Genomic DNA, 22920 nt, shown 5'->3' with positions numbered 1-22920 from the left:
TGATTGGCTGCAAACGGCGACCCGCATTCCGGTGGGTCCATTGGAGATCTGTAGATCCACTAGGCTATTTAATGGATTCTGATTGGTTGGCTATATTATTCAAGGGCCCGGAACGATCGCGGCTTTCCCATTTTGATATTCACCCGGTCCGATTGTTAACTCCGGAGTCCTCCATATACAGCGTTGAACAGAGGGAACTTTTTACTCTTGACTCCTAGTATTCGGATACCCGAAAAGCTGGAGTCTGTTATCTCCGAGGGTTAGCTGAAGAAAAGAACGAGTATCCCGAGCATTCTAAAATGATCGGAATTACCTTTTTCGGAAAGTACAGTGGACGGACGCCTATCACAACCCGACACTCCTCAGTTAAACATCATTACACAGTCTTTATGAATTGTTTGGTGATATGTGAGGATTAGGGTGCACGGACGAACACAAACATCAAAGATAATGGAAACAAAGCGTAGGCGACGTATCCTACAGCCACTGTTGTCTTTCCCTAAACCCTCGGAGACCTATAGGAATGCCATTGGTTTATAGTCTAGATAGTGTTAGAGTTAGTAAATTATTGCATCTTCAAATTTAACAATATACATCTTTCTTCTTGCACATATGACATCATGTAAGACATCAGGAGTAATATCTCGGTTGTTCCCGAGGCCAGTCTTGCTGAACGCCTGGTTGTACCAGAGACGGTCGAATATGTAGCTTGGATTACATACCAAGGTTTGCTCAGCAATATGTAAGGCATGGGCCTATTGCAATCCTCGCCTAGGGCAAAGGTTGGATATCTTGAATAGGTACATTTTTGTTCACAATGTCAATCCACTTGATGCACAGTAAAAAGACCGGTCGCTTATCGGCCTTCCGCACGCTCAACCAGCTGATCCTCCAATCCCATTGGCTCCCATATCTCCTTAGCCTTCTTATTTTGCACCCACACCACATCTCCTTGGACAAACGCCACGACTCCACCCTTGCCCGTGGCACTAGCCGTAATGCGGAACAGGGGCTGGCCATTTTGTGGATGGGCCTCACGCAAGGGTAGCATGATAAGCCCCTGCTCCAAACACCAGCCCTCCAGGATATCCTTGAACGCAACTTCTTCCACGACTGGTGCCTTAACCCGAGGTTCAGGGGCAGCCGCAGCGGCAGTTGCAGCGGCTGCCGCCACCTTATCTTCCCGAGTAGGAAGCGGCGCCCGTGCCGTAGTTGGACGCGGGAGTTCGGCAGCAGCACGGTCACCCAGCTGTAAGGCAAGGTCCATAGTTTGCAAGCCCTTGTTCCATTCATCGTCGACGATGGTAAGCTCGTTGACCTCCTCCGGTATCTGAGCGCGCCACCAAGAGAACCAAGCTCCAACCTCCTCGTAGTTGGGGTCGTTGGTGAGCCAGATGTAGAGGATCTCGTGCCACTTCGGGAAGAAATCAGAGACTAGTAATAGTCCCATGACGTTAGGCTGGAAGAATACCTTCCAGCATAAGACATCCTTGAGCGCCGTGAGATCTTGATCCTGCGGGTTCACGGTGAAGTCCTCGCGGAGATGGCGCGCAAGGCGTGGCAGCAGGTGGTTGCGTAGGCATACATCAAATTCGGATCCTAGGGCATCCCGCCAGATCTCAACGCGGTCGACTAGGCCCTTGCGCAGACTCCATGTATCGAGTACCGAGCGGAACTTTCTCTTCGCGTCAGACATGAGACCAGTGGGCTGTTTCGGGTTTGTGTGCCGTTCATCCAAGTATTGGAGCCAAGTGAAAAGCCACCACGGGAACTTTCCATCCTGTTCAGAGCCGGGATGTCGTCGACTAGCTCGAGGTTTCCAATTCTTCAGGGCCAGGCCCACTTTGGGAATGACCAATTGGTCGAGAACGTTTGCATACACAAATGGCGGTACAATCGCCTTCCAGGCCACGACCAGCGCGGTTGCTTTGGATGGATCGTAGACGTCCCAATCATTCAGGAGTGCTGAGCGCACTCGTGGGAGCCAGAGGGTATAGATCATCGTTTCGTAAGGTGAGGTGGATGCCCGTTTCCGGGGTTCTTCTAACCCGTTCGTGCGAGACAGAAGAGGCTGAAGACGAGTGAGGTTGGACACGAGGAAAGTGGGATCTTGCAGAGGCTCCCACTCCTCCATGGCCTGGCGGAATAACGGATGTAGAGCCGCGACTGCGGTCTCAGGGAGTCGATGCTCATCGACAGCATCTCGATATTTGGATTCCAAATCTTCAAGCTTGTTGGTTAACTCGTCGAATTTGGTCGCGATGCTTTCGTCGTTTTCAAAGATGTCCAGTTCTTCCACTGCGGCGATTAGGCCCGTGAGATGGTTGACCCGGGATTGATATGCATCCAATTCGTCCACCACCTGAGCTTCTTCGAGTTCAATGAACTGTTTTCTCTCCTTTAATCCCTTCCACTCATCCGCAAATGCTTCCAGGTCATTCCGAGCTCGCTGGGTAATCTTTAACGCTTCTCCTTCCTCTTGGCTGACGAATTGTTGTGTCGACATCAGGCCAGCAGTCGAAGTAAGAACACGCTGCTCTTTTCCGGTGGCATCGACGAGCGATTTGAGAACATTAGGAACTTCCAGTCCTTCCATATCATCTTCAATTTCACGCGCTGTGCGGAATTTGGGCTTCGCACGCTGGATCGGTGTACCTGTGGCGCTCCGACCCTGTGCCTTGCGCTCCTCCTTCTTCTTTCGTCGCCGCTGCCGTTCTTCCTCGGAGCTGTCTTCGAGAATTTCGCCCCTCTGTGCAGCTGCTCGTCGCTCTTCTTCGCGAGTCTTTTTCGACTTCTCGCTCACTGCGCCCAAGCCTGCACCCTGAGGTCGCGCCTGTACCTCAATCGGATTGACGATACCCTGGCCAGTAGTTCCGAGACCTTGTCCTTCCCTGTAGCCCATCTTTGCCATCATGCGCGCGGCAAAACTGTTGGCTCCTCCCCCTCCACCGCCACCTCCCATGGCTTTCCCACCTCGTGACGATCCTCCACCTCGAGAGTTGGCCATGGTGTTTCGGTTGTTGTGGGCTCCGCTACCTAGTCCACCCATAGTGGGAGGTGTCAAGGAACGAGAGGCAGCTCTGGCGAACCCACGAAAGCCGGTGGTCGGGCGCGCGTCTTCTTCATCGGAGCTCATGTCAGCGACCTTGCGCTTTTGGCCAGAAAACGAAGGCGACTCCATCTCTTCAGGGGCTCATTGGCAGCTAGTGGCCAAATCAACTGTCCCCTCTGTTTTCAGCGAAAGAGTAAAAATGAGCAAGTAGTGTCATGTGAAATAATGAGTCTCAGTCAAGAGCTCATGAAATTCACGTGGGGACCGGAGCGGAACAACCGAGCTCCGAACCGACGAAAACAAGATGACGTTTAGGTCGGTTACTTCATAGCTCCGCTGCCACTTTTTTCCTTTGGATTCATTCATCTCACAATTGACACCCTCTTTATTCTTTCTCGCCGCATATTAGTCCTCAACATATACATTCACAATGGCCGCTCTTCTTAACAACTCGGCCCGCGTTGCCCTTCGCTCGGGAGCTTCGGCTACCTCCAAGGCCGGAGCTGCGGGCTTGACCTTTGCCCGCGGCAAGGCCACCCTCCCCGACCTTTCCTGTAAGTAGGGGTGTTTCAGTACCGCTTGGAGCTTAGAGAAACTGTATCTATATATTTGGAGTAAAGTCATTTAGACTAACATCTAAAACAAGACGACTATGGCGCCCTTGAGCCCTCCATTTCCGGCAAGATCATGGAGGTTCACCACAAGAACCACCACAACACCTACGTGACCAGCTACAACAACACCCTTGAGCAGCTGCAGGAGGCTCAGGCTAAGGGCGACATCGCTACTCAGATCGCTCTCAAGCCCGCTGTCAACTTCCACGGCGGTGGCCACCTCAACCACACTCTCTTCTGGGAGAACCTTGCCCCCAAGAGTGCCGGCGGTGGTGAGCCCCCTTCTGGTGCTCTGTCCAAGGCGATTGACTCCACCTACGGTAGCCTCGGCGAGTTCCAGTCCAAGATGAACGCTGCTCTCGCTGGCATCCAGGGCAGTGGCTGGGCTTGGCTCGTGAAGGACAAGCAGACCGGACAGATCGGCATCCGCACCTATGCTGTAAGTTATGAACAGCGATTACTCGCCTTTGATATGAACTGTTCTAGTTACTAACTCCTTACCAGAACCAGGACCCTGTCGTCGGCCAGTTCCAGCCTCTGCTCGGTATTGACGCTTGGGAGCACGCCTACTAGTAAGAATTCCTGTTTAGATGGTCCTTTGCCTATACTAACCATTTCTCTAGCCTCCAATACCAGAACCGCAAGGCCGAGTACTTCTCCGCCATCTGGGATGTCATCAACTGGAAGACCGTCGAGAAGCGCTTCACTTAAATAAAGTTGGAACGCTATTCGTTTTGTAAATGCTGCTATGATATGCGCTTAATTTCCCCTGTATTGTAGCATGTGTTTTCAATATTATCAATTATCTGGTACTATAAGATTTTATTTTATTCAGCTATTTCTTGTTCCTATCAAATGTCAACCAATCTCGTAGGCCGGGCCGGGCGGACCGCGTAATGCGGAAGATCACCGCAAGCATCCGAAACACAAGACCCCGATATTCTCCAACTGGGCCTCGAACACTTGCATTTATTGCCAACTCCATTATGTCGGCAGAAAGTCCTGGCCAGAAGAATGGCTTCAAGTCATTTTTCTCCAACGCATTGCGTCCCAAGAAATCACGTCAAACCCTTCGCAAGGGTAGCAGATCGACAACAGACCTGCGACTGGCCGCGCGCTCCAGTATCGAGGAAGCCCCTCCAATGCCAGAGCTGGCTCCATTGCACGCCCATAGACTCAAATACAGGGAATTACATGCGCAAGTGGACTTACAACTGGGTGAGCGAAGGGACTACACGGAAATCATCCATACGCTAGGCGCATTGGACCTCAACGATGCCAGCTCTCCAACCCACGAGCAAAATGATCACCGACCCCCCGGCGAGGGCGATATAGCAAGTCTCCCACCAAAGCTATGGGCGCAAATAGCAGGTTATCTGAATCCCGCCGAAGCAGCAAGCCTAGCAATGGCCAGCATCACATTATACCGACGACTAGGCCCAAGATACCTCGCGGCTCTAGACAACCCAGACAACCACACGCACAAAATTAACTTCCTCTCCAGTCTGGACATCTCCCTCCCGCACCACCTCCTCTGCTTCCCCTGCATACAATACCACCGACGCACACAAGAAGGAACCGAACGTATCCGCCCAAGCCACGTCCTAAACCCGCTCTTCAACTGCTCAAACTCAAGAAACGCCCTGAAACCCCCACCCCGCCACCGCATAACCCACGGCCGCAACCTGCCCTTCGCATTCGTGCAACTAGCCATGCGCGCCCACCGCTTCGGCCCCAGCTACGGACTGGCCCCAGACGCACTCGGTCGACGCTGGCAGCGAGATAACTGGTCGCATACATCGCGCTTCCACATCCACGAAGGCAGGCTCCTAATGCGCGTCACCAGCCAGACCTTTGCGGCGCCGGCTCTCACGCCGTCCGCGCAGCGCATGCTGCTGTACTCGCGCGAAGACTACTGTCCGTACTTTAGTGTGTGCGCGCACTGGCGGGACGGCGAGCTCATGCCGGCGTGTAAGTGTGCGCTGGAGCATATTCCGCGGCCGCGGAGTAGTGGTGGGTTGCAGGCACTCGAGCACCGGGTAAAGGACCGGATTGCGGGACAGGCGTTTGATCCGAATGCGCTGACGACGCTGTGTGGGTTCTGTCGGCCGATGCGGAGGTGTCCTGAGTGTCCGACTGAGTATCTGACTGAGGTCAAGCTGAGTGAGGATCTGGTGGATCGTAGATTCAAGCAATCTATTGTGATTACGCGGTGGAGTGATCTTGGGGACGGGACTACGCCGGATGGGATTGAGTGGGGGGGCTATTAATGGGAAGAGAGATGATTATGATTCTTTTGCGCATTACGCTAAGCGTGGGATCGCCAGTATCTTTGAGGCGGCTTTTACGGCGGATACGCTTCCTGGGCAGCGGGTTGTTTCACTGAATCCGAAGAAGAAGAAGCTTGGGGAGGAGGGAAATAAGTGGTATTAGGCCTTGGGCTGAGATCTATTGGAGAGGGCATCTGTTTCTGCTTCGACTTACTGTATACATATCATGTCTTTTGGGCGTTTTGGAAGAAAAAAGACGGAGTTGGGACAAAACTGGAAGACCTGGAGCTTGGAGTTACCTGAATTTGATACTGATATTCTGATATTCTGCATTCGAGTGATGCTGCACCCTGTGCCTTTGCTTCAAGTAGCCTATCCAGGACTAACAGCGTCGAAGGGCTGCTAACATGTCTACGCATATGTAACAACTCTCGAGGTCAATTGCAGACATCCGTTTGTTTATGATGAGCTTAAGCACCCTCTTCCACCCAGCACGTGCTCCATTCACACTCGTCTTCGCTACATTGAAGTCATCTGTCAAAACTCGACATTGAATAAGACAACACACCCATTGACACCTCTGCTGCCTGGCTCTTCAGGTGGTTGCAATATAACTTCTCTGCTTTCTCCTCTCTCTACTTCCTCTCCTGGTCTACGTCTATTACCACATCAACCCAACCTTACCCAACCTTACCCAACTCGTACTCGCGATATCCATCACGATGTCCGCTCCTCAAACTCCCAGCGCTGGGAACAATGACTACCCTGACCCTGCCCCCAACACCGGCCCCAACACTGGCACTAGCACTTCCACTGGCACTAGTACCGGTACTGACTCGACATCCCAGGGCAGCTACGGAAGCTACTGGAGGGGATATAGCATCAACCCGCCCCGACGTTGGTCGTAAGTTTCGAAGTCAACCCACCTACATTGATCCTGGCTAATGAATATCCTATATCAGACGAACCAAAAAACGGATTTGTGACTGCCCAAACCACGTCCAGGAGGATTGGCCTTTCGACTTTGCCGAGCTGGTGCGTACCCCAAACACCCTTCCAGGGTCTGTAACTCTTCTTGAGAACGTTTGCTAACACCCATTGCACCTAGATAATCGCTCCCTGCGCATACAAGTGTCCCTTCTGCAATGATTTTAACAAGGCGCTAAAGACAAAACATATGGCTTCGAACCTCCGTCGCCACATCACGAAGACGCACATTGTAAGACTTCGATACCCCTGCCTGATTGACGTCTTGCTAATACCTACTAGGAGGGAAACCCTGACGTCTACAGTACTCTTGTTGTCGCCCCTGGGGGGATGAAGTAAGCCTGCAATCGAAGACTGCAAATGATTCGCCCTTCTAAGTGATATGTCTCCGTACAGCGATAAGAACGATCGGTCCGCCCCGCAGGGTCGGGGCTACGGGTCAGGAAGGATCATCCAAGACATGATGAAGATACGAAGTGGAGGGAGAACAGGTTTGTGCTCATTACAGTACTATCAATTAGTCAACTCGTGTGATAACACAATACAGGCCTGATTGGGATAACTTCAGATCGTATGTCACTTTCGGTAGAATCATTACTCTGTAACGTAGCATACTAGACGATGTAACACATTTCAGATCAACCCTGCCAGCAGGGTCGACGTCAAAGCATTGACAAAAATGCATAGGCCTGGTCATTATTCGCATGCATCAAGAAAGGAGAACATGAAATGAGGTGGAACGAGCTCATAACTCACATATGGAGTGAAAAATAAGAGCAAAAATCAATGTAGCCATGCTACTGTGCACACAGGGCCGGGTATCATATAGTACAAAATGAAAAAAAGAAGTGGGATGGAGGCAGCAGAGACGTAAGGAAACAGACAATGAGGAGTGAAGCCGTAATGACCAGCCATATAGAAGCTCAGCCCCTGCGAGCACGACGGCCCATATACCGAGGGCGTCTTGCATGTTCATCAGAATGGACAACCATCTCGAAATGGGGTCTAACGTGGGCCTCCATAGAGTCCGGTGTCTCGGCGCGCGGGATTCCAAGCCCATGAGTAGTTTCGTAGGCTAGACGCGAGGGAGCGCGATTCTCTTTTGGCGCGGAGTCAATGGACTTCTCCATGCCGTGGACGGACACGGAATCAGAACGTTTACCCTTCATCCAGCCGAAGATGCCAAGTGAGCTGCGCCGCTTGTGTTCTATGCCATGGGATGTGGAGGGGCGTCCTGAGACTGTTGCGGAGCCGGGGTGGTCGGCAAGTGTTGACATTGTCAAAGATTGCGGGAATCCTCGTGGTCTGAAGGCTTGGGGCTGCTCTCCATTGTGGATTGGGGGGTTGGAAGAGTATAGGTCAGTTGGGGCGGTGATTATTTGAGACATGGGTCTTTGAGAGGCGCCGCCCATTGTTCTGGTCTTGGGAATTACTGGAGACGGGGCGCCCTCTTCATCGTCGTCTTCAAATTCGTTCGGAACTGGGGAGCCTTGTACACGACGGGGGTTGTTGCTTGACCGGTTGAAGAATGGAGGTATGAAACTAAGGCGTCGACGGGGCTCGTGGTTGGTTTCAGATTTAGGCTTTGACTGGCCGAGGTCGAGAGGTTGTTCCAGGATGTCCAGAGTGGTCATGTCAAGTGTTGGGATACCAGGGACTTCGGGCTCGCTTGGATCAGAAGCGATGCTGCTGTCGTCATGGAAGGAAGCTGGCCTGACGGCAGTGCGTGCTGGCAGCTCTGTCTGTTGAATTCCCTGGCGGATCTCAAGGGGCTTGGGCTTGCAAGTCCGTGGACTCTGCTTTGCAGCGGCAACCCAGTCTTGAGGTGTGAGTGGCGATGAAGAGTTGCGGTCACTAGTGTGTGCCTCCGGAGTCATAGCTTTGGTTGGGCTACGGACACGTTTAATTGTTGGTGTTGATGCTTCGTTGGCATTTGCGTGATACAGATCTCCAAAGGTCTCGATAGCAGGGTTGTTGGGGCTTCCGGGCCCAAGAAGGGCGCTGGCTTTGGAGGAAACAGTGTTGAATGAGGGCAAGATAGTGCGCGACTCGTCAGCTGTGACTCCTGAGACGTGGAGTACCACTGCAGTTGGTTTGCATGCTATCATCAACCTCACTGCCATCAAAACTGTAGCGACTGGCCATCTCTTCCGCCGAACGTGGGCGGTTAACTCGCCTACCAGAGAAAAACAAATCCTGTTCAGTCTGCGGGCTCTTCCGAGCTGTAATGCTCCCATTCGACCCATTCGATCGGTTGGCACCGGTAGCATATGCCGTACTCATAGTGTCAGGAGTGGGAGGAAGCCTGACGCCTCCGAAGAGAGATGCATCCAGTCGCCCACGTCCGCGCGGCTTGGGAGCATACAAGTCTGTTGTAAAACTGGGAATGCTAGCCATGGTAGCATCAGATGATGCTCGGTTCCTGCGTCTCGTGATTATAGTCTGGTTCACGTCTTCGCGGGACTGCATCCACCGATCAATCTGATCTTTCTTGCTTTCTTCCCGCCCAGCGGGGGAACATAGCTATCCAAGCTGCCTGTCGAAGACGATCTCCGAACAGGAATCTCGAGCTGGTCAAATTCTTGCCACCTCGTAGGCGTGTCGAACGGATTCAGCTCACTGCATTCACTCAGAACGCTCAATCTGGGTGACTCAGGCTCCATAACCTCGGTAGTCGTGTGGAAGCTTTCTGATTTCGTAAGTTCAGTCTTTGCAGTGCGTGATTGGGTTTCTTCTTCGGGAGCATAAAGGCTTCGCAAAGTGGCAGTACTTTTGTTGTCCGCTCGTAGAAAGGAGGGTGCTTTCGAAAGTTTGCGTAGCTCAGAAGATGTCTGGCGCTGAGCTACGCTCAAGACACTTGAATTTCGCTTAGAAGAGGTTCTCTCTGGGATGTCTACCATGGCCCGGGATTTCGTTGCTAAGGCTTCGGACCCATCGGCGGTCATAGGCCGGGACATAGACAGCCTGGAGGCCCGGCCGCCATTTTCCAACATGTCAATCTTCGATTCCAACTGGCAGATGAGCTCGACGGCTTCGGTAACAGCCATATCTCGCTTGTCAAGGTCGATGCGTAGTTGCTCGTTGGAATCACGCAGGATCTGGTTGTCCTTCTCGGTGGTTCGAAGCTCCTCCACTTCTGCTATCAACTCATCCATGTGCGCGAGTTGTTCTTCCATCTCAGCCATCCGCTCCAGCTTCTTTTCATAGATAGCCATCTGTTGTGTGCGGTGGAAGACCTCGAGCTTCAAATCGAAATTGAGCTTGTTCATTTTCGAGACATACTTCAAACGAGTCAGCTAGTCAACTAGTGCATATGGGGTTCCCGTGCTTATGACTCACTTGGTCCATTTCCCGCATGCCCATTTCTTTTGGCTTTCTCTGACCGGCAGAGAAAACATCACTCGCTTTGCGTGCTTTTTCAGATGCAGTATCTTCCTGGGTTCGAGTGGTCTCGGGAGTCTGAGGAGCATTTTCTTTGAATTGGTCTGATATGGTTCCTCGAGAACTTCGGTGTGCGCGTTCTTCTTTGAGTAGATCCTGCAAGAGAGCCGAGGCAGGGTTTACTAGTGTAGGGGTACCGGGTTCGGGGGTTTCTGAGCCACAAACAATCAGTCACTTGTGCTCTAGATCCATCCAACGCCGCTGGTAATCGGAAGACATACCAGATGAGCGGACCGGGGTCTTTGTGCCCGGGTGAATAGGTGACTGGTCTCTTAGCCATGAGACCTCTGCATTCATTCGAGGCGGAGTGAACATATTCGCTCGGCCCTTGACACGGGACAGTGATGGGTGCTGAGGACGTTCTGACAAGTCTTGAAGAAGCAATGTCAGCTTTAATCAATTAACCCTGAGTTTTGACACTCAATTCAAGCAGGTGCGAGTCCAGGTATCACGTACTGGAGGAGTGGTCTTTAGAGGAAACGATGCGTTTGGGTGCAGACTTGGGATGATATACGGGGCCTTGAGAGTGTGAAGGAGCGGGCTGACCAGCAGCCGAGCTCCTTCTTTGAGTTTTCCCATCCATAATGGCTGCCGGCATAGTGTTTACCGAATGCGCATAATTGACGTGCCGCAAGAAGCCCCCGGTTTCCCAGTTTGGACGCAGCTCTGCAGTATCCTGGTCAATCAGTGGACACCACGGTAACAATTTCCTGCACAATCCACCAGCCGCATCGGAGATTAATAGATGGATCCAGGGAGATCGATATCGATTGGATGGTGGTGGGTAACACGCAGGCGCGATGCGAGGGATGCAGATGTGTTGCAGGTGGGGAGCAATCAGAGGCGGGTTCGGTCGAACCTGTGGAGTGCAAGGTAGGTTTGTAGAGTCAATAGACCCGAATCAAGGCACAGAGGTGTTCTCCCTTCAAACCCAAGACTCAAGGGAGAATGCGGGACACTGGGACAAGTCAAACGAAGCGAGGGCGATGTCGCAAACGAATTGTGATGAGTCGCCAAAAAAGAAAAAGAAAAGGGTGCAGTCACAGGCCCCACTTTGTAGATGTTATTTGTTTTGAGCCTTCGAGTTAGAGACAGTTGCCATGAGAGAGGTAAGGAATGGAAGAATCGAAGAATGGAAGAACAGAAAATCAACAGTCTTGCAAAGATTCAAAGATGTTACTTCTACTTCGTACTCCGTACGTACTTTTCTTCTTTTTTTTTCCAGCCCCCCCGAGGCTAGATTCAATAGGCTCCTTAGCCACGACGATCAATTCGCTATTAGCGTTAAGTCGCTCTTTTTCCTCGACACCAATCGGATCGGGGCCGTGGGGTCTCACTTTGGCCCTTACGCGGGGTTTCTCCTGAGTGTTAGATCCTGACTTCATAATTGTTACAGAATTCTTGTTTCAGTTGGAAGTACTCCGAAGTATGAATGAATTATATTCTATGAATTATCTGGATTCAATCAATTGATTCAATATTCTATGACAGGGAAAATAAATGTATAGAAATCGCATACAAACTGTTTTGATATATCAACATTCCATTTCCATGGATCCAAATCTTATGTCTCCACCTGGCTTGGAAGTCAACATTTAAAGTATTGGACATCGTCAAGATCTGATATATTCGTTTATAACATCCTCCATGTCTCATATTCTTCGTTAAATTGTAGTCCAATAGGAATTCCGATTACGGAGTATAGAAGATAAAATAAACTCAGACCAGGCTAAAATCCTGTCCTACGTCACACGCAACCTATCAGAATTGAAGAATCATATTGTCGCATAAAATGTATCACCTTCATGAGCGAGCGCAGCTCAGAGCCCATGAGAAATGCCTCGTCACAGACCATTACTCGTGTATTACTTACGTTTCGCCTCTCCAGACCAGATCCGCATGTCCTTGGCCCGATCATGAGCAACGCGGAACACTATCGAACCATATCTGTTAGTGACCTCATTCCTCCACCCACATATCCGAAACAGGGACATGACCTACATTGTCGCTCAGTCTCATCCAACCCGCGAAGGAAATCAACCCCGCCACCGACCGCACCACGCGAGTTGTGCGCATGATCAGCGATATCTGCCGCTCGTTTCTTGAATGCCTGACAGCTTGTTAGTCCCAGCTTGGCCAATGAGGTGCTTTAACCAGCCGCGGAGATCGGAGCCACCTACATCTCCGAGAACATCGACCATCTCTTCTTCCTCGAAGAGTTCGAGGATCCGCTCGCTTAGGTTGTAGAAATGCGGTGCCAAAGCGCGCAAGTCAAGCGTGCGCGGATCTGCCTTCAGGGCATTCATTACCCGCTCCGAAAGCGCTTCGGGCATGTCGAGGGTAACTAGACGGGACGTTCCGAGACGCGCTCTATAACAACCACATATAGCGCGTTAGGAAAATAATGAACTTCATGCCTGGTCCTCTGAGTAGACTGGTCTGGGTGGGACCTTACCCGATCGAGAGCATTTCACCTAGCCATAGTGGAAGATCAATCCGGGTTCCGGCTTTGATCTGTGCATGGGTCAGTAAGCTGTGTGGCCGGATAGTGAAAACCGTAGCGTAGACTCACATCTTCGCCCGCATTGCCCTCTAAAATACCGAGTCCGGGTACTTCAAGCTCGAATGTACACGGCAGTTTCTGGATCCAACGATGTTAGCAATTGTTCATTTCTAAGGGTTGGTGTTAGGGGTATGTGTTCGCAATAGACCCACCTGTGCATCAGTCAAGATGGAGTCAATATCATAGTAAGACATGATGACAAGCCGGAATATTCATGTTCTGTTGATCGCAAAGTTGTGAGATTGAGGCGCGTCGATAACGGCGCGCGGTCACGTGCTACCCGCGCAATGGGAAATTGGTGGAGAAACCGACGGTATCCACTACAACTGCTGGAAGTTATGGGCTTTGGGAGCTCTGCCTCTGTTCTGTCCTCGAATGACTATGAGAAATTTACTACGACCTGGCAGATGGGGGAAATAGCTCGATTGCCCAGGTCGGTAATGTAGCACTTTGAGTCATCTCCAGATACATCTACAACATACGACTCACACCCGTCATTACACAAACCACTTTTTTTTCTAGAAGTCGCAGAAAGCCGCTGTAACTTCAAGAAAGCCAGTGCAATCTTATGCCGGCCCCAGGCTTGCAATGTCAGGCTCAGTCGCTAACCTCAGACATAAGATATCACATATGCACCCTACGTGACACTTGCGCACATGGATGCATGCACGCCACAGTGTCTCCGTGTGATAGATGTATTTGAATATGATTTTGTTGCATAGACAGATATTGACTCGACGGTATCAGCAAAGTTGAGCATACGCTTTCCTCGCATAGAACAGTCAGCGTCGTATGCAACGGTCTGGGTTTCCTTTCCATAATTTTCCAAATAGAGTGAAGACCCCCATATATAAATACAAAACGTGAAATCAAACATGACCTAATCCCCGACTCAAAGCCCATGCAGTTCAGCAAATGGATCGTGAATAGGGTCCTCATGTTGAGTATACTCAATGCTATTTGAGATCTTCCTCGCCACCTCACTCCCATAGACCTCTTCAATCCAAGCAAGAGTAACATCAATGCCAGCACTAACCCCAGAGGAAGACCAGATATTACCATCAACGACCCATCTCGCACGAGGCACCCAATCAACATTCACCGCCAAACCCGTAGTCTCAGCCCAGGCCATCTTATTCGTCGTGGCTCGTTTCCCATCCAGAACCCCAGCTCTAGCTGCAAGCCCCGAGCCGGTACACACTGTAATGAGATAACCCAGCTGGGGGTAGACGTTTCGGATGTACGAGATGGCTTCTTCGATTGCTGTGTTCGAGCCGCGCGTGCCCAGGCCGCCGGGGACGAGAAGCAGATCCAAAGACGGTGCTGTTGCAAACGTGTGGGTTGGAACCACGCTTTGGCCTATGGCATTGGTGGATGCCGGTGACTTTGTTGTTACTGGCTCTAGGGTTGAGGATATGAGTGCGAATGTCACGCTGTGGCTCCATGAGAGGACGTTGATGCAGTCCACTGGGCCGAATACATCCAGGGCCTGAAAGCCTGGGAACAGCACTACGCCCACACGGAGCGGGGCGGATTTGTCTTGAGGTTCTGGATACTCAATCTGTTAATATGTGGAATATGTGTTGGAAGTGAGGGTCATACTAGACATTCTTTTGTGGTCTCGCTGTTGCTAGGGATAATGTGCAAGCCCTCCGATCTGTTCTTTAAGAGGTAGTTCCTTCTATCAGTGTTGGCACTAAAATGCGTGATCTGGTCTTTATAAGCACGGCCAGGTGTTGGAATGACTTGGCCACAGCCTTGCGTCCGTTTTGAGCAGATTAGCGCGTAAGCAGGAATGGACCCGTTTTAGGAGAGCCGAAGCTTCCAAGGTTGCCAATGTATCATTTGATAACAGGGAAAAGCGTAGGAATTGCTTCAATGGAAAATCTGCTTGGCTGTTATTTGTCTGATTTGTCTGATATATGTTAACATGACGCCGACGACGGCAGCTCAAAATAACCTTATTTCCCCGGCGGACCTCGGAACAGTGATCGCCTTAATAATAACCGGGCCGCCATAGAAAGCTTCCGAGCTCCAAGATACAAGTCGGAGATTATGCAGGATAGATGGGGACTACCAATACCTGCTTGTTCTCGAAGCCCGACCAGTGGGAAAAGCATTGGGCATCACCCTAAAGCCTACTCAGGTCCTGACAATCCGAGCTAGTCACTTTTTCCAAGATGGCTGCCGCGGACCCCTGGCTTCTGTGCTGCAGTAATTTATCGAAAGGGCTCAGGGCCAGATGCAAGAAATCGCCATCGTCATGAAAGACCCTTCTGCAACCTCGGCGTGGCCAAACAGTCAGCAGAAGACCTCCCAAGTTTTAGGACAAATGAGTAGGACTGTTTGCTATCATCTCCGGTATGCGCGCAATCATGGCATGCATATGGATGCAGCTAGATCCTCTGAGGCCAGGATATGAGTTGGGTCATGATTTCCAGGAGAAAAACAGGAACTCTGTGCCGGCGAGAGTTATGAAATATAGTTTCACAGGATGCCTTCATCGGGCTCGATTACTCCGAGGAGATTGAGCAGACAGATAATATTGCAGTACGTCGTTTCTCAGTAGGGACGGATGAGCAGAAGATGAGATTTACGCAACCTACATATGTAGGTTACTGTTTGATATCACATAGGTCACACGACCATCTCGAGTCTTGAGCGCCCAATCGAAGTATTTTTATTAGTCAGTTCCTAGCAAGGCAGAGCACGCCAATGGAAAAACAACTGAGGCCACGATATCTATTGATGGTCTGATTGGTCCGGGGTTGTCAAGTACTGCAGCCCAAATGTAAACACCTCGGTATTGCCTATTTGGGCCATTTTATGTATGTTACCGGGAAGTCTGCAGAAAGGCAACGAGGCAAAGCAGAAATAGTGAGAGTACTCGAAGGGATTTATCCAAGACCTCCTTATATTCCTTGAAAGTACTCCTTATATCGTGGATATACAAAAATGCCAAGACCTCTCGAACCGAGTGGAGAGTCAAAGCCAGCAAAGATCGTGACTGGTCTAAGACACAGGTGAACGCAAAGCCCCCGTAAGTGGCTTAGTGCTTTCATTCCTTGTTTTGGGGTTAGGAGATTAAAATTACGATATAATTAGCATCAAGATAGCTTTAGTTTCAGACATTCCAGGGCAAATTATTGTACGACGGCGAACTTTCAAAATTAAGACTTTCCCTGGCTTTTTCTTTTCATCCCTCCTTTTCTTTGTCTGGCATCCCTGTTATTCCGAGTCCCTTTGATCCCGAAACCCACTCTATCAATTTGAACTGGTCTGGATGGATGGTCGGTGATTAAAACCTATATTATGGCGTACAATGCCGTCGCTCAAGTTGACCATGAGGTGGCTTCTATTTCTTCCGCTTCTGCGTCACGCAGCCCCTCACCGGCTCATGGACATGTATTTGAGCAGCTGCCGCTTGATACCGACCATATTGGAGGAGGAAGCCACCTAGAAGCGGCAAAAACCACGGACAACCCCAGTTTCAGTCAGTTAGGTTCGATGATCCGCTCCATGACTTCTACCAGCTACGATGTGGTGGAGGACGATGACTATGACGCCGATCCTTCCCCCGAAGAGCGATCCAATAGCCTCCGTATTCCACCACTCAATACGACTGTCGCGCGACATTCTCCTCCCGAGCCCCCGATCCATAGCGCATGCAGCGAGGCTTCCGTACCTCTCAGTCACCCTACTCCGGATTTGCAGTCGATACAAGGAGCCTACAAAGGAAATGTAACGCGGTTGGAACAAAGCGCGGAGCAGCTGAGCTCGTGCTCGGCGGACATTGAAAGCGAAATCCGTCGCATCGACCAAGAACAAAAGCGACGCTCAGTCAGTTCCGCGTCTAATTCAATCATTCACCGGAATGGTGCATTCTCCCCGGCAGGGACAGTTTCCTCCGCCCACGGATCGAATATGTCCCCCGCGCGCCAGCGCTCCGTATCAGGGGCACGCCTCGCTCAGCTCTCCGAGCCTGCACTCGATGAGCGTGAGCATGAAGTGGATGAATTTCCCGGGCTCCCTAATCTACCACCGCCACAACCTCTTTTCAATACCCAGAGCGATTACCACTACGATCAATATGTTCCGCAAGGAGTTCCCGCAGAGGCGGAGTTGGAGCGCCGGGCCTCGGTCGCATCGAACGATACCTACCAGCAGGCACGGACATTATTCACCGACTTTGATGGCGTCCATTTCACACACTTAGAACCGGGTCGCCAGGTACCTTTGGAGCAGCCGCCGCTCGCCCGCAAGCCGGAACATTACAAACAGCCGCAAGCAGGAGAGAATATGGTGTTTTATCCTGCCCCTGTCCCACGCATGTTGAATCTGCCGCCGAAGTTGTCGCGCAAATCAAACATAGACCGGGATAAACGTCGGACACAGCTCGCAGGCGCCATCGCCGCTGAGGATAGAAAGTCAACCGCTGTGCTAGCTGACGCTGATCAGCCAGATCCACGCGATAGCAATAACGATAAACGCAAATCGGCAATACCACCACATCTCCGTGCGAGTGTGTTCTTTGATCAACCAAGTACATCACTCCAGATCGAGGTTAAACAAGAGTCTGCCGTTGCTACGCTGGAGAGCATTTTGGACGCCTCTGCGAATGCACCCGTTTCGGCTTTCACTGATCACCCTTATGCTGGTCAGGTTGGCGGGTTCATCTACAAATCAAAACGCAAGACCCTGACAAAGGATCTGACAGGGCAAAAGGCAAATCGTATTTCGCGAGCCACGATTGGCCAGCCTTATAGCACTAATAATGTAGACGAGGACGGGGGCCCCGTCACTTCGCGACGTGGGTCGGAAGCCGGGAATGACACGGATAGAGATCATGATGAGCATGGTCGTGAGCGTGGGTCGGAAGGCACTGATGCCGAAAGTGATGAGCAATCTGAAGACGAAGACGAAGAGGACGAGGAAGACGGGGAATTGGATTATGTTGGTCCACCGAATACGCTCATCGCCGAATTGGAGTTGCGGAAGCATGAGTTGAAGCACCGACGCCGGACGGCTGTGCCTGTGCCTTTCCAAGGTATGCAGACCACTCTGCTAGAAATGGATGAGATGGTCCAAAAACAAAGTGATAAACGGCGGCAACGTCCTGTGGCTTTGGCCTGGGAAGGCCGGGACGAAGACGAAGACGTTCCCCTGGCTATGTTGTACCCCGAGAAAGCCGGTGCCGAAAATGATGATCGACCTTTGGGGTTGTTAGCCAAGCGGCAACAAGAAGAAAATGAGCCTCTGAGCTCACGGCGTGCCAGGCTGCGGGGTGAGCCAATCCCGCAGCCGGAGCAACGGCCTGCTACAGTGTATGCAGCAGAGCCCCCCGGCGCATGTTCCTGAGCCGGCCGCCGAGAGTGAGGAAGAGACAGAGACAGAGACCCTTGCCGAGAGACTCCAACGGTTGAAGGGACATAATCGCTCGGAGAGCAAATTCGCCAGCGACTTGATGGCCGAAATTGATAGCCGGGCTGGAATTGCGCCCAAAGCCGCCCAAGAAGTCCCGGCCGCCGACGAGGAAGAGACACTCGCACAACGACGCAGTCGCCTTCAGAAAGAGGCCGCTGCCCAACCCGGCTCCCCAAAGAACCCGCGAATGCGCCGCAGCATGGCCGCGCTTACACAGGGTCGTCCTTCCCACCTTGCTCGCCAGTCGTCGCATGATGTTTTCAATCAGCGGCCTGTCACCATGTCCCAGTATGGGAACCGGATGTCTATGCAACAATTCCCAACACAAATGGGATACCCGACACCTGCAGGATACCCGATGGCACGGCAATATGGGTATCCTATGAGCCCTGCGATGATGGGCACGAATGGCGTGGGCTATGCTCCAAGTATGGCCCAAACCCCTGGGCCGGTCAAAACCGACGTGATCGACCGCTGGAGGCAAAGCATTCGTTGAAAGCGTCATCAACTAATTTTTGCTTCATGTTTTGTTTGTTAGCATAGCATATGGTCGTTTGAGCGTGTCATTTTTTTGATCTATTTTTTTTGTCGAAGGATATCTATGTAGCATAGCTGTACGATTTATAGAGGAATTAGCGCATACATTTCTAGGTGTAATGACCTATCTAGGCAAAGAGTCCAAAGACCAAAAGCAAGTAGGGGCAAGAATGTGAATTGATATTGCAGATAGGCCCAGGCACTCCAGCAGGCCAGATGGGTGTAACGTCACTTTCAGCCGCGCGTTACTTTGATCTTTTCTCTTCTATATAATTAGACATAAAAATTGATATCTTTGCTGCAATATTTACTATGGATTGTTGATTTACCCCTTTCGTCCGAGTTTAGTAGGCTTACAGGAGCTCGAAGCTTACGAACCTTGAAAGCCCACGGGTGGGTTCTGCGTTCCCCACGGTCCGTTGTCTATATATGACAGCGTCTTTGTTCAACACTCAGCACTTGCAGTTGATGACTGCAATGGAATATTACGCCCCTTGTTAATCATTGCGACTCGATTTGGCGTGAGGGCCCCAGATAACTGCCATGCCACCGTCTACTGTCTTCTCGTATTGGCGCCGAGACCATCGACGTTCGTCCGCGTCGCCTGCTTCAATCCCCGCGCCCTCACCTGTCAAAGGAGCGAATGGAAGCCCGATTAGCAGTCCTCCCCAGCTTCCTCAGATCCCGGATACACCGACTCTCACCACTACCTTCGACACTCACTCCTCACCCGATGGCCCCTCCTCCAACGAGTCGCCGCTGGACATCGATACTTCCAAGCTCAACATCAGCTCATCGGTCGCGCCGATACCCTCCTCAATCACCCTGGCTGTCCCATCCCCGGCATTTGAAAGAGAGAATCGTCCTCATTCCAGCCCCGGCGACTCCGGGGAAGAACAGTTTACATCCCAGTCGAACAATTCTCAACTGTCTGTGACCGGTCGACGGTCCGATCAAGGAGACACAGACTCGAATTTCAAATCAAGTTCGCCCTTTCGACGTTCATTTGCCAAGCAAAAACGATCGCCAACTGCTCCAACGGGGTCAGGTCATTTCCGGTTCAGAAGCTCACCGGACGATTCGCCGGATAAACAAACAATGCCACAGAAGGATTTCAAGCTCGATGGTGTGCCCGTAGAACAGACACATCATAAGTCGGGCAAGGCGATGCTCCATCTCTTGAATCCGATGTCTCTTCTTGCGCGCAGGCGCTCCTCGCAGGTGATTGGCTCCCGGACAGAAGATATCAAGATCAAGAACCGGAATGTTCCTGCTATGCCAGATGACTATGATCCCAGAATTCGTGGAAAGATCATCCATGACTTCTCTGCGCCACGGCCTCGTCGGAATATTTCGGCTACCCAGCCGGACACAGGTCTGAATGGACAGGATACTTCACCTCCGCAAATACCCAGTCAACCTCGTGCAGCCAGCTGGAATGACCAGATAAAACGGCACAGTGACCACTCGCCTGTTTTCAAGGAACATTTTGAGGACCAGAATGTTCTACAGGTGGAAAACAAGGGTTATCTTCAGTCTTCACTTCTGACAGGCCAGTCACAGCCTGGTTATGATAGCTCATTGCCGGTCTTTGCGCGGAACCTTCCTTCTCATCTACCAGAAAGAACTATAGATGCCCCGGAGCAGCTTGAGCCTGGGGTGGAGCAACCTCCAAGCCCACCTAAAGCAGTCTCCCATGCTCATCCTCAACAACCTCAAGACCAAGATACTATTCCTAATGTACCCTTTAATCCCTCGGCATTGCCGAAACATCTCAAGAGCAATGCCTCTCGATTCAGCTTCGATATGAGCGGAGTGGAATCATCTACGCAAGAGAAGATGCTGGAAGAGAAGCATAAGGCCAAGGAGGCTTCTCGCAGGATGGAGGATGGTTATTTTGACGACTTCGATGAGGACTTCGATGATGACATGATGGACGATTTGGATGGCCTGGAAGAGAAGATCCCCGGCGTCAATGCAGATGCCGAGGATGATGACTTCGATGATTTCTCTATTTCGAGAAACATCAACGAGCCCAAGTCCTGGGCTATTCCGGGATTGTCACCTGTAGTTGCTAGCCCGGTCACTGCTGCACCGCCAGAGCCCACAAACACCTCTCACCTCGCCTCCGAGGCCACACAATTAGACTATGGCCCCAGCCAGCAAATCCCAAATCAACAACCATCCCTAGGTGCCACCACTGATGCGACAGCAACCATTCCCCAGGCTCCTATGACGAAACAAGCGACCCAAATCCTTGACGATGATGATGATCTTTATTTTGATGATGGCGATTTCGGTGATCTCGATGCCGATAATCAAGGTGGTGGATTTGATGAATCTATATTTGATGATGTAAACAGTCATTTATACGAACGAAAACCTGTCGTTGCCCCTGCAGCACCTTTGGCGACGGACAGTGCGGGCCCTGATGAGGACGACTCTTCACTAGGCAAGGAAAGCCCGGTGGCAGAAAGAGGAAATCAAGCACTGCAGCACATGCCTAGTGTGGCCAGTGACTATCGTGTCACAGGATCAGTCAAGCGTGGTCCCCTCGGCGAGCCAATACCAAATATGGGCCCTGTCCGTGCCCATGGTGCCGGTGTGCTCACAGAGCAAAATCTAGACATCTTACACAATGCTTTAGCTTTTGCAGCCAATGAAGCATCTTATAGTGGGCGCTTCGAGCGCACTTTCAGCACCAGCGAACGATCCCAGGGGCAAGAGAGTGCAGCTCAAACATCGCAGACAATAGACTCGCAACCGGGTCTAGTTTCCGATGACAGCCGGATCACCCAAGCTGCGGATGCCATGGCATTTGAAGACGTTTTCGATACTCAGGTCTACGATGATCAGTTCTACGATGATAACGACGATGCGTACTTCGACGATGCAATCGTTGCTGCCGCTAATGCCGAAGCTCTTGAGAACGATGACGATGGCTTCTACGGCCAAGAGTTCGGCTTCTACGCACAGGCAGATGGCACCGGCGCCTCTGAGCTAACTAACGGCGGATACTTTGGTCCGCGACGGATCGAAGGCATCACACGGAATCACAGTAGCCGTGGCAAATTTCAGGAGCCCAGCTTGACCCCTATCACTGAAAAAAGTGAATGGAGCACACGCAACTCCATGATCTCCGTCAAGGCCCACGGGGGTACCCATCCAAATTCAGCTCTAGCGAGCCCTGGACTGGCGCAGCTGGTTGACATGGGCAATCTTGACGATGAAATGTCACTGAGCGCACTCATGAAGCTACGTCGGGGAGCCTGGGGTGGAAGCAACGGTAGCCTGCGCAGCAGTGCAGGTAGTCCACCGCCACATACAATCTCGCCCTCTCACCGTGCAAGCTTGAATGGCGCTGAAGCAAGCCCAACAGTATCTGAACCAAGGCCTTTCAGCTCCGGTGAGGGGGCCTCAAACGGTGTCGGTTATTTCCATGATGATAGCCACACGCGTACTGCTTCGCCGTTGTCGGGGCGGCCTGATTCTGAAGAGATTCCAAGCAGCGGACTTCAGCGACTTAATGTCTTGTAATATGCCTGATTTCCCTGTCTGGGTATAATGATCTATTATTTCTCTGCATATGCTCTTTGTGCGGCGATCTTGCAATGTCACGATTTCATGAATTATTTATTGTTCTATAGTTTTAGATGTTAATATTAATACAGATCGTAATTGAAACACTTTCAGATTCGAAGCAGATCCCATCAAAAACAGGACTTGGCATTGGGTAAATCAGGGAATTGAGGGAGATCCATGATTAATAGTAATACATTTTAGGTCCCATTGGGCCGAAAACTCCCGCAAACCAGCCCGAAAGCTTTAGCCGGTTTCTCTGTGGAGAGCAACTTCTTCGGGTCGTCTCCCGAGGTCCTGCGTCCTGCGTCCTGCGTCCTGCACTGAGTGGCGCCTTAGCCCGGCCCGGCTATAGGGGCTGAGTCAGCGCACCAGCCTCAATGCCGTGACACCCGTCATTCTCAGCTTCCTTTAACTCTTTCGCTTCATTTTTCCTCTAACCTCCACACTTTG

General features: G+C 51.3%; 8 protein-coding genes across 8 annotated transcripts; 5 read left to right on the top strand and 3 right to left on the bottom strand.

The window, feature by feature from the left end:
- Positions 1-856: 856 nt before the first annotated feature.
- Positions 857-3181, bottom strand: N7519_004384 (putative G-patch domain protein (TFIP11); the record flags this gene model as incomplete). The annotated part of the gene is made up of 1 exon (XM_057291160.1): positions 857-3181. The coding sequence occupies one exon, from the start codon at positions 3179-3181 to the stop codon at positions 857-859; it is 2325 nt and encodes a 774-aa protein (XP_057152362.1).
- A 301-nt stretch (positions 3182-3482) lies between these two features.
- sod2 (superoxide dismutase sodB) lies at positions 3483-4377 on the top strand (the record flags this gene model as incomplete). Its single annotated transcript, XM_057291159.1, has 4 exons — positions 3483-3606; positions 3699-4105; positions 4171-4238; positions 4290-4377. The coding sequence occupies 4 exons, from the start codon at positions 3483-3485 to the stop codon at positions 4375-4377; spliced, it is 687 nt and encodes a 228-aa protein (XP_057152361.1).
- Positions 4378-4652: 275 nt separating this feature from the next.
- N7519_004382 (uncharacterized protein) lies at positions 4653-6099 on the top strand (the record flags this gene model as incomplete). Its single annotated transcript, XM_057291158.1, has 2 exons — positions 4653-5878; positions 5922-6099. The coding sequence occupies 2 exons, from the start codon at positions 4653-4655 to the stop codon at positions 6097-6099; spliced, it is 1404 nt and encodes a 467-aa protein (XP_057152360.1).
- Positions 6100-6658: 559 nt separating this feature from the next.
- N7519_004381 (uncharacterized protein) lies at positions 6659-7262 on the top strand (the record flags this gene model as incomplete). Its single annotated transcript, XM_057291157.1, has 4 exons — positions 6659-6840; positions 6899-6971; positions 7045-7155; positions 7206-7262. The coding sequence occupies 4 exons, from the start codon at positions 6659-6661 to the stop codon at positions 7260-7262; spliced, it is 423 nt and encodes a 140-aa protein (XP_057152359.1).
- A 584-nt stretch (positions 7263-7846) lies between these two features.
- N7519_004380 (uncharacterized protein) lies at positions 7847-13121 on the bottom strand (the record flags this gene model as incomplete). Its single annotated transcript, XM_057291156.1, has 13 exons — positions 7847-8988; positions 9041-9312; positions 9375-10204; positions 10263-10516; positions 10586-10735; positions 10821-11030; positions 11569-11739; positions 12238-12297; positions 12366-12474; positions 12545-12734; positions 12820-12878; positions 12937-13005; positions 13080-13121. 13 exons carry the CDS (start codon positions 13119-13121, stop codon positions 7847-7849), a joined length of 3558 nt encoding a protein of 1185 aa, XP_057152358.1.
- Positions 13122-13819: 698 nt separating this feature from the next.
- On the bottom strand, positions 13820-14536 carry N7519_004379 (DJ-1/PfpI family protein; the record flags this gene model as incomplete). The annotated part of the gene is made up of 2 exons (XM_057291155.1): positions 13820-14475; positions 14530-14536. 2 exons carry the CDS (start codon positions 14534-14536, stop codon positions 13820-13822), a joined length of 663 nt encoding a protein of 220 aa, XP_057152357.1.
- A 1898-nt stretch (positions 14537-16434) lies between these two features.
- N7519_004378 (uncharacterized protein) lies at positions 16435-18847 on the top strand (the record flags this gene model as incomplete). The annotated part of the gene is made up of 2 exons (XM_057291154.1): positions 16435-18146; positions 18229-18847. 2 exons carry the CDS (start codon positions 16435-16437, stop codon positions 18845-18847), a joined length of 2331 nt encoding a protein of 776 aa, XP_057152356.1.
- Positions 18848-19431: 584 nt separating this feature from the next.
- N7519_004377 (uncharacterized protein) lies at positions 19432-22425 on the top strand (the record flags this gene model as incomplete). Its single annotated transcript, XM_057291153.1, has 1 exon — positions 19432-22425. The coding sequence occupies one exon, from the start codon at positions 19432-19434 to the stop codon at positions 22423-22425; it is 2994 nt and encodes a 997-aa protein (XP_057152355.1).
- Between the last annotated feature and the right edge of the window lie 495 nt (positions 22426-22920).

Source organism: Penicillium mononematosum, assembly GCF_028829835.1.
Source record: "Penicillium mononematosum strain IBT 11891 chromosome Unknown utg000002l:1.0-8112719.0:1.0-8118358.0, whole genome shotgun sequence".
Classification (NCBI taxonomy): domain Eukaryota; kingdom Fungi; phylum Ascomycota; class Eurotiomycetes; order Eurotiales; family Aspergillaceae; genus Penicillium; species Penicillium mononematosum.
The sequence above is the reverse complement of the archived record's forward strand: the minus strand, read 5'-3'. Positions and strand labels throughout refer to the sequence as shown.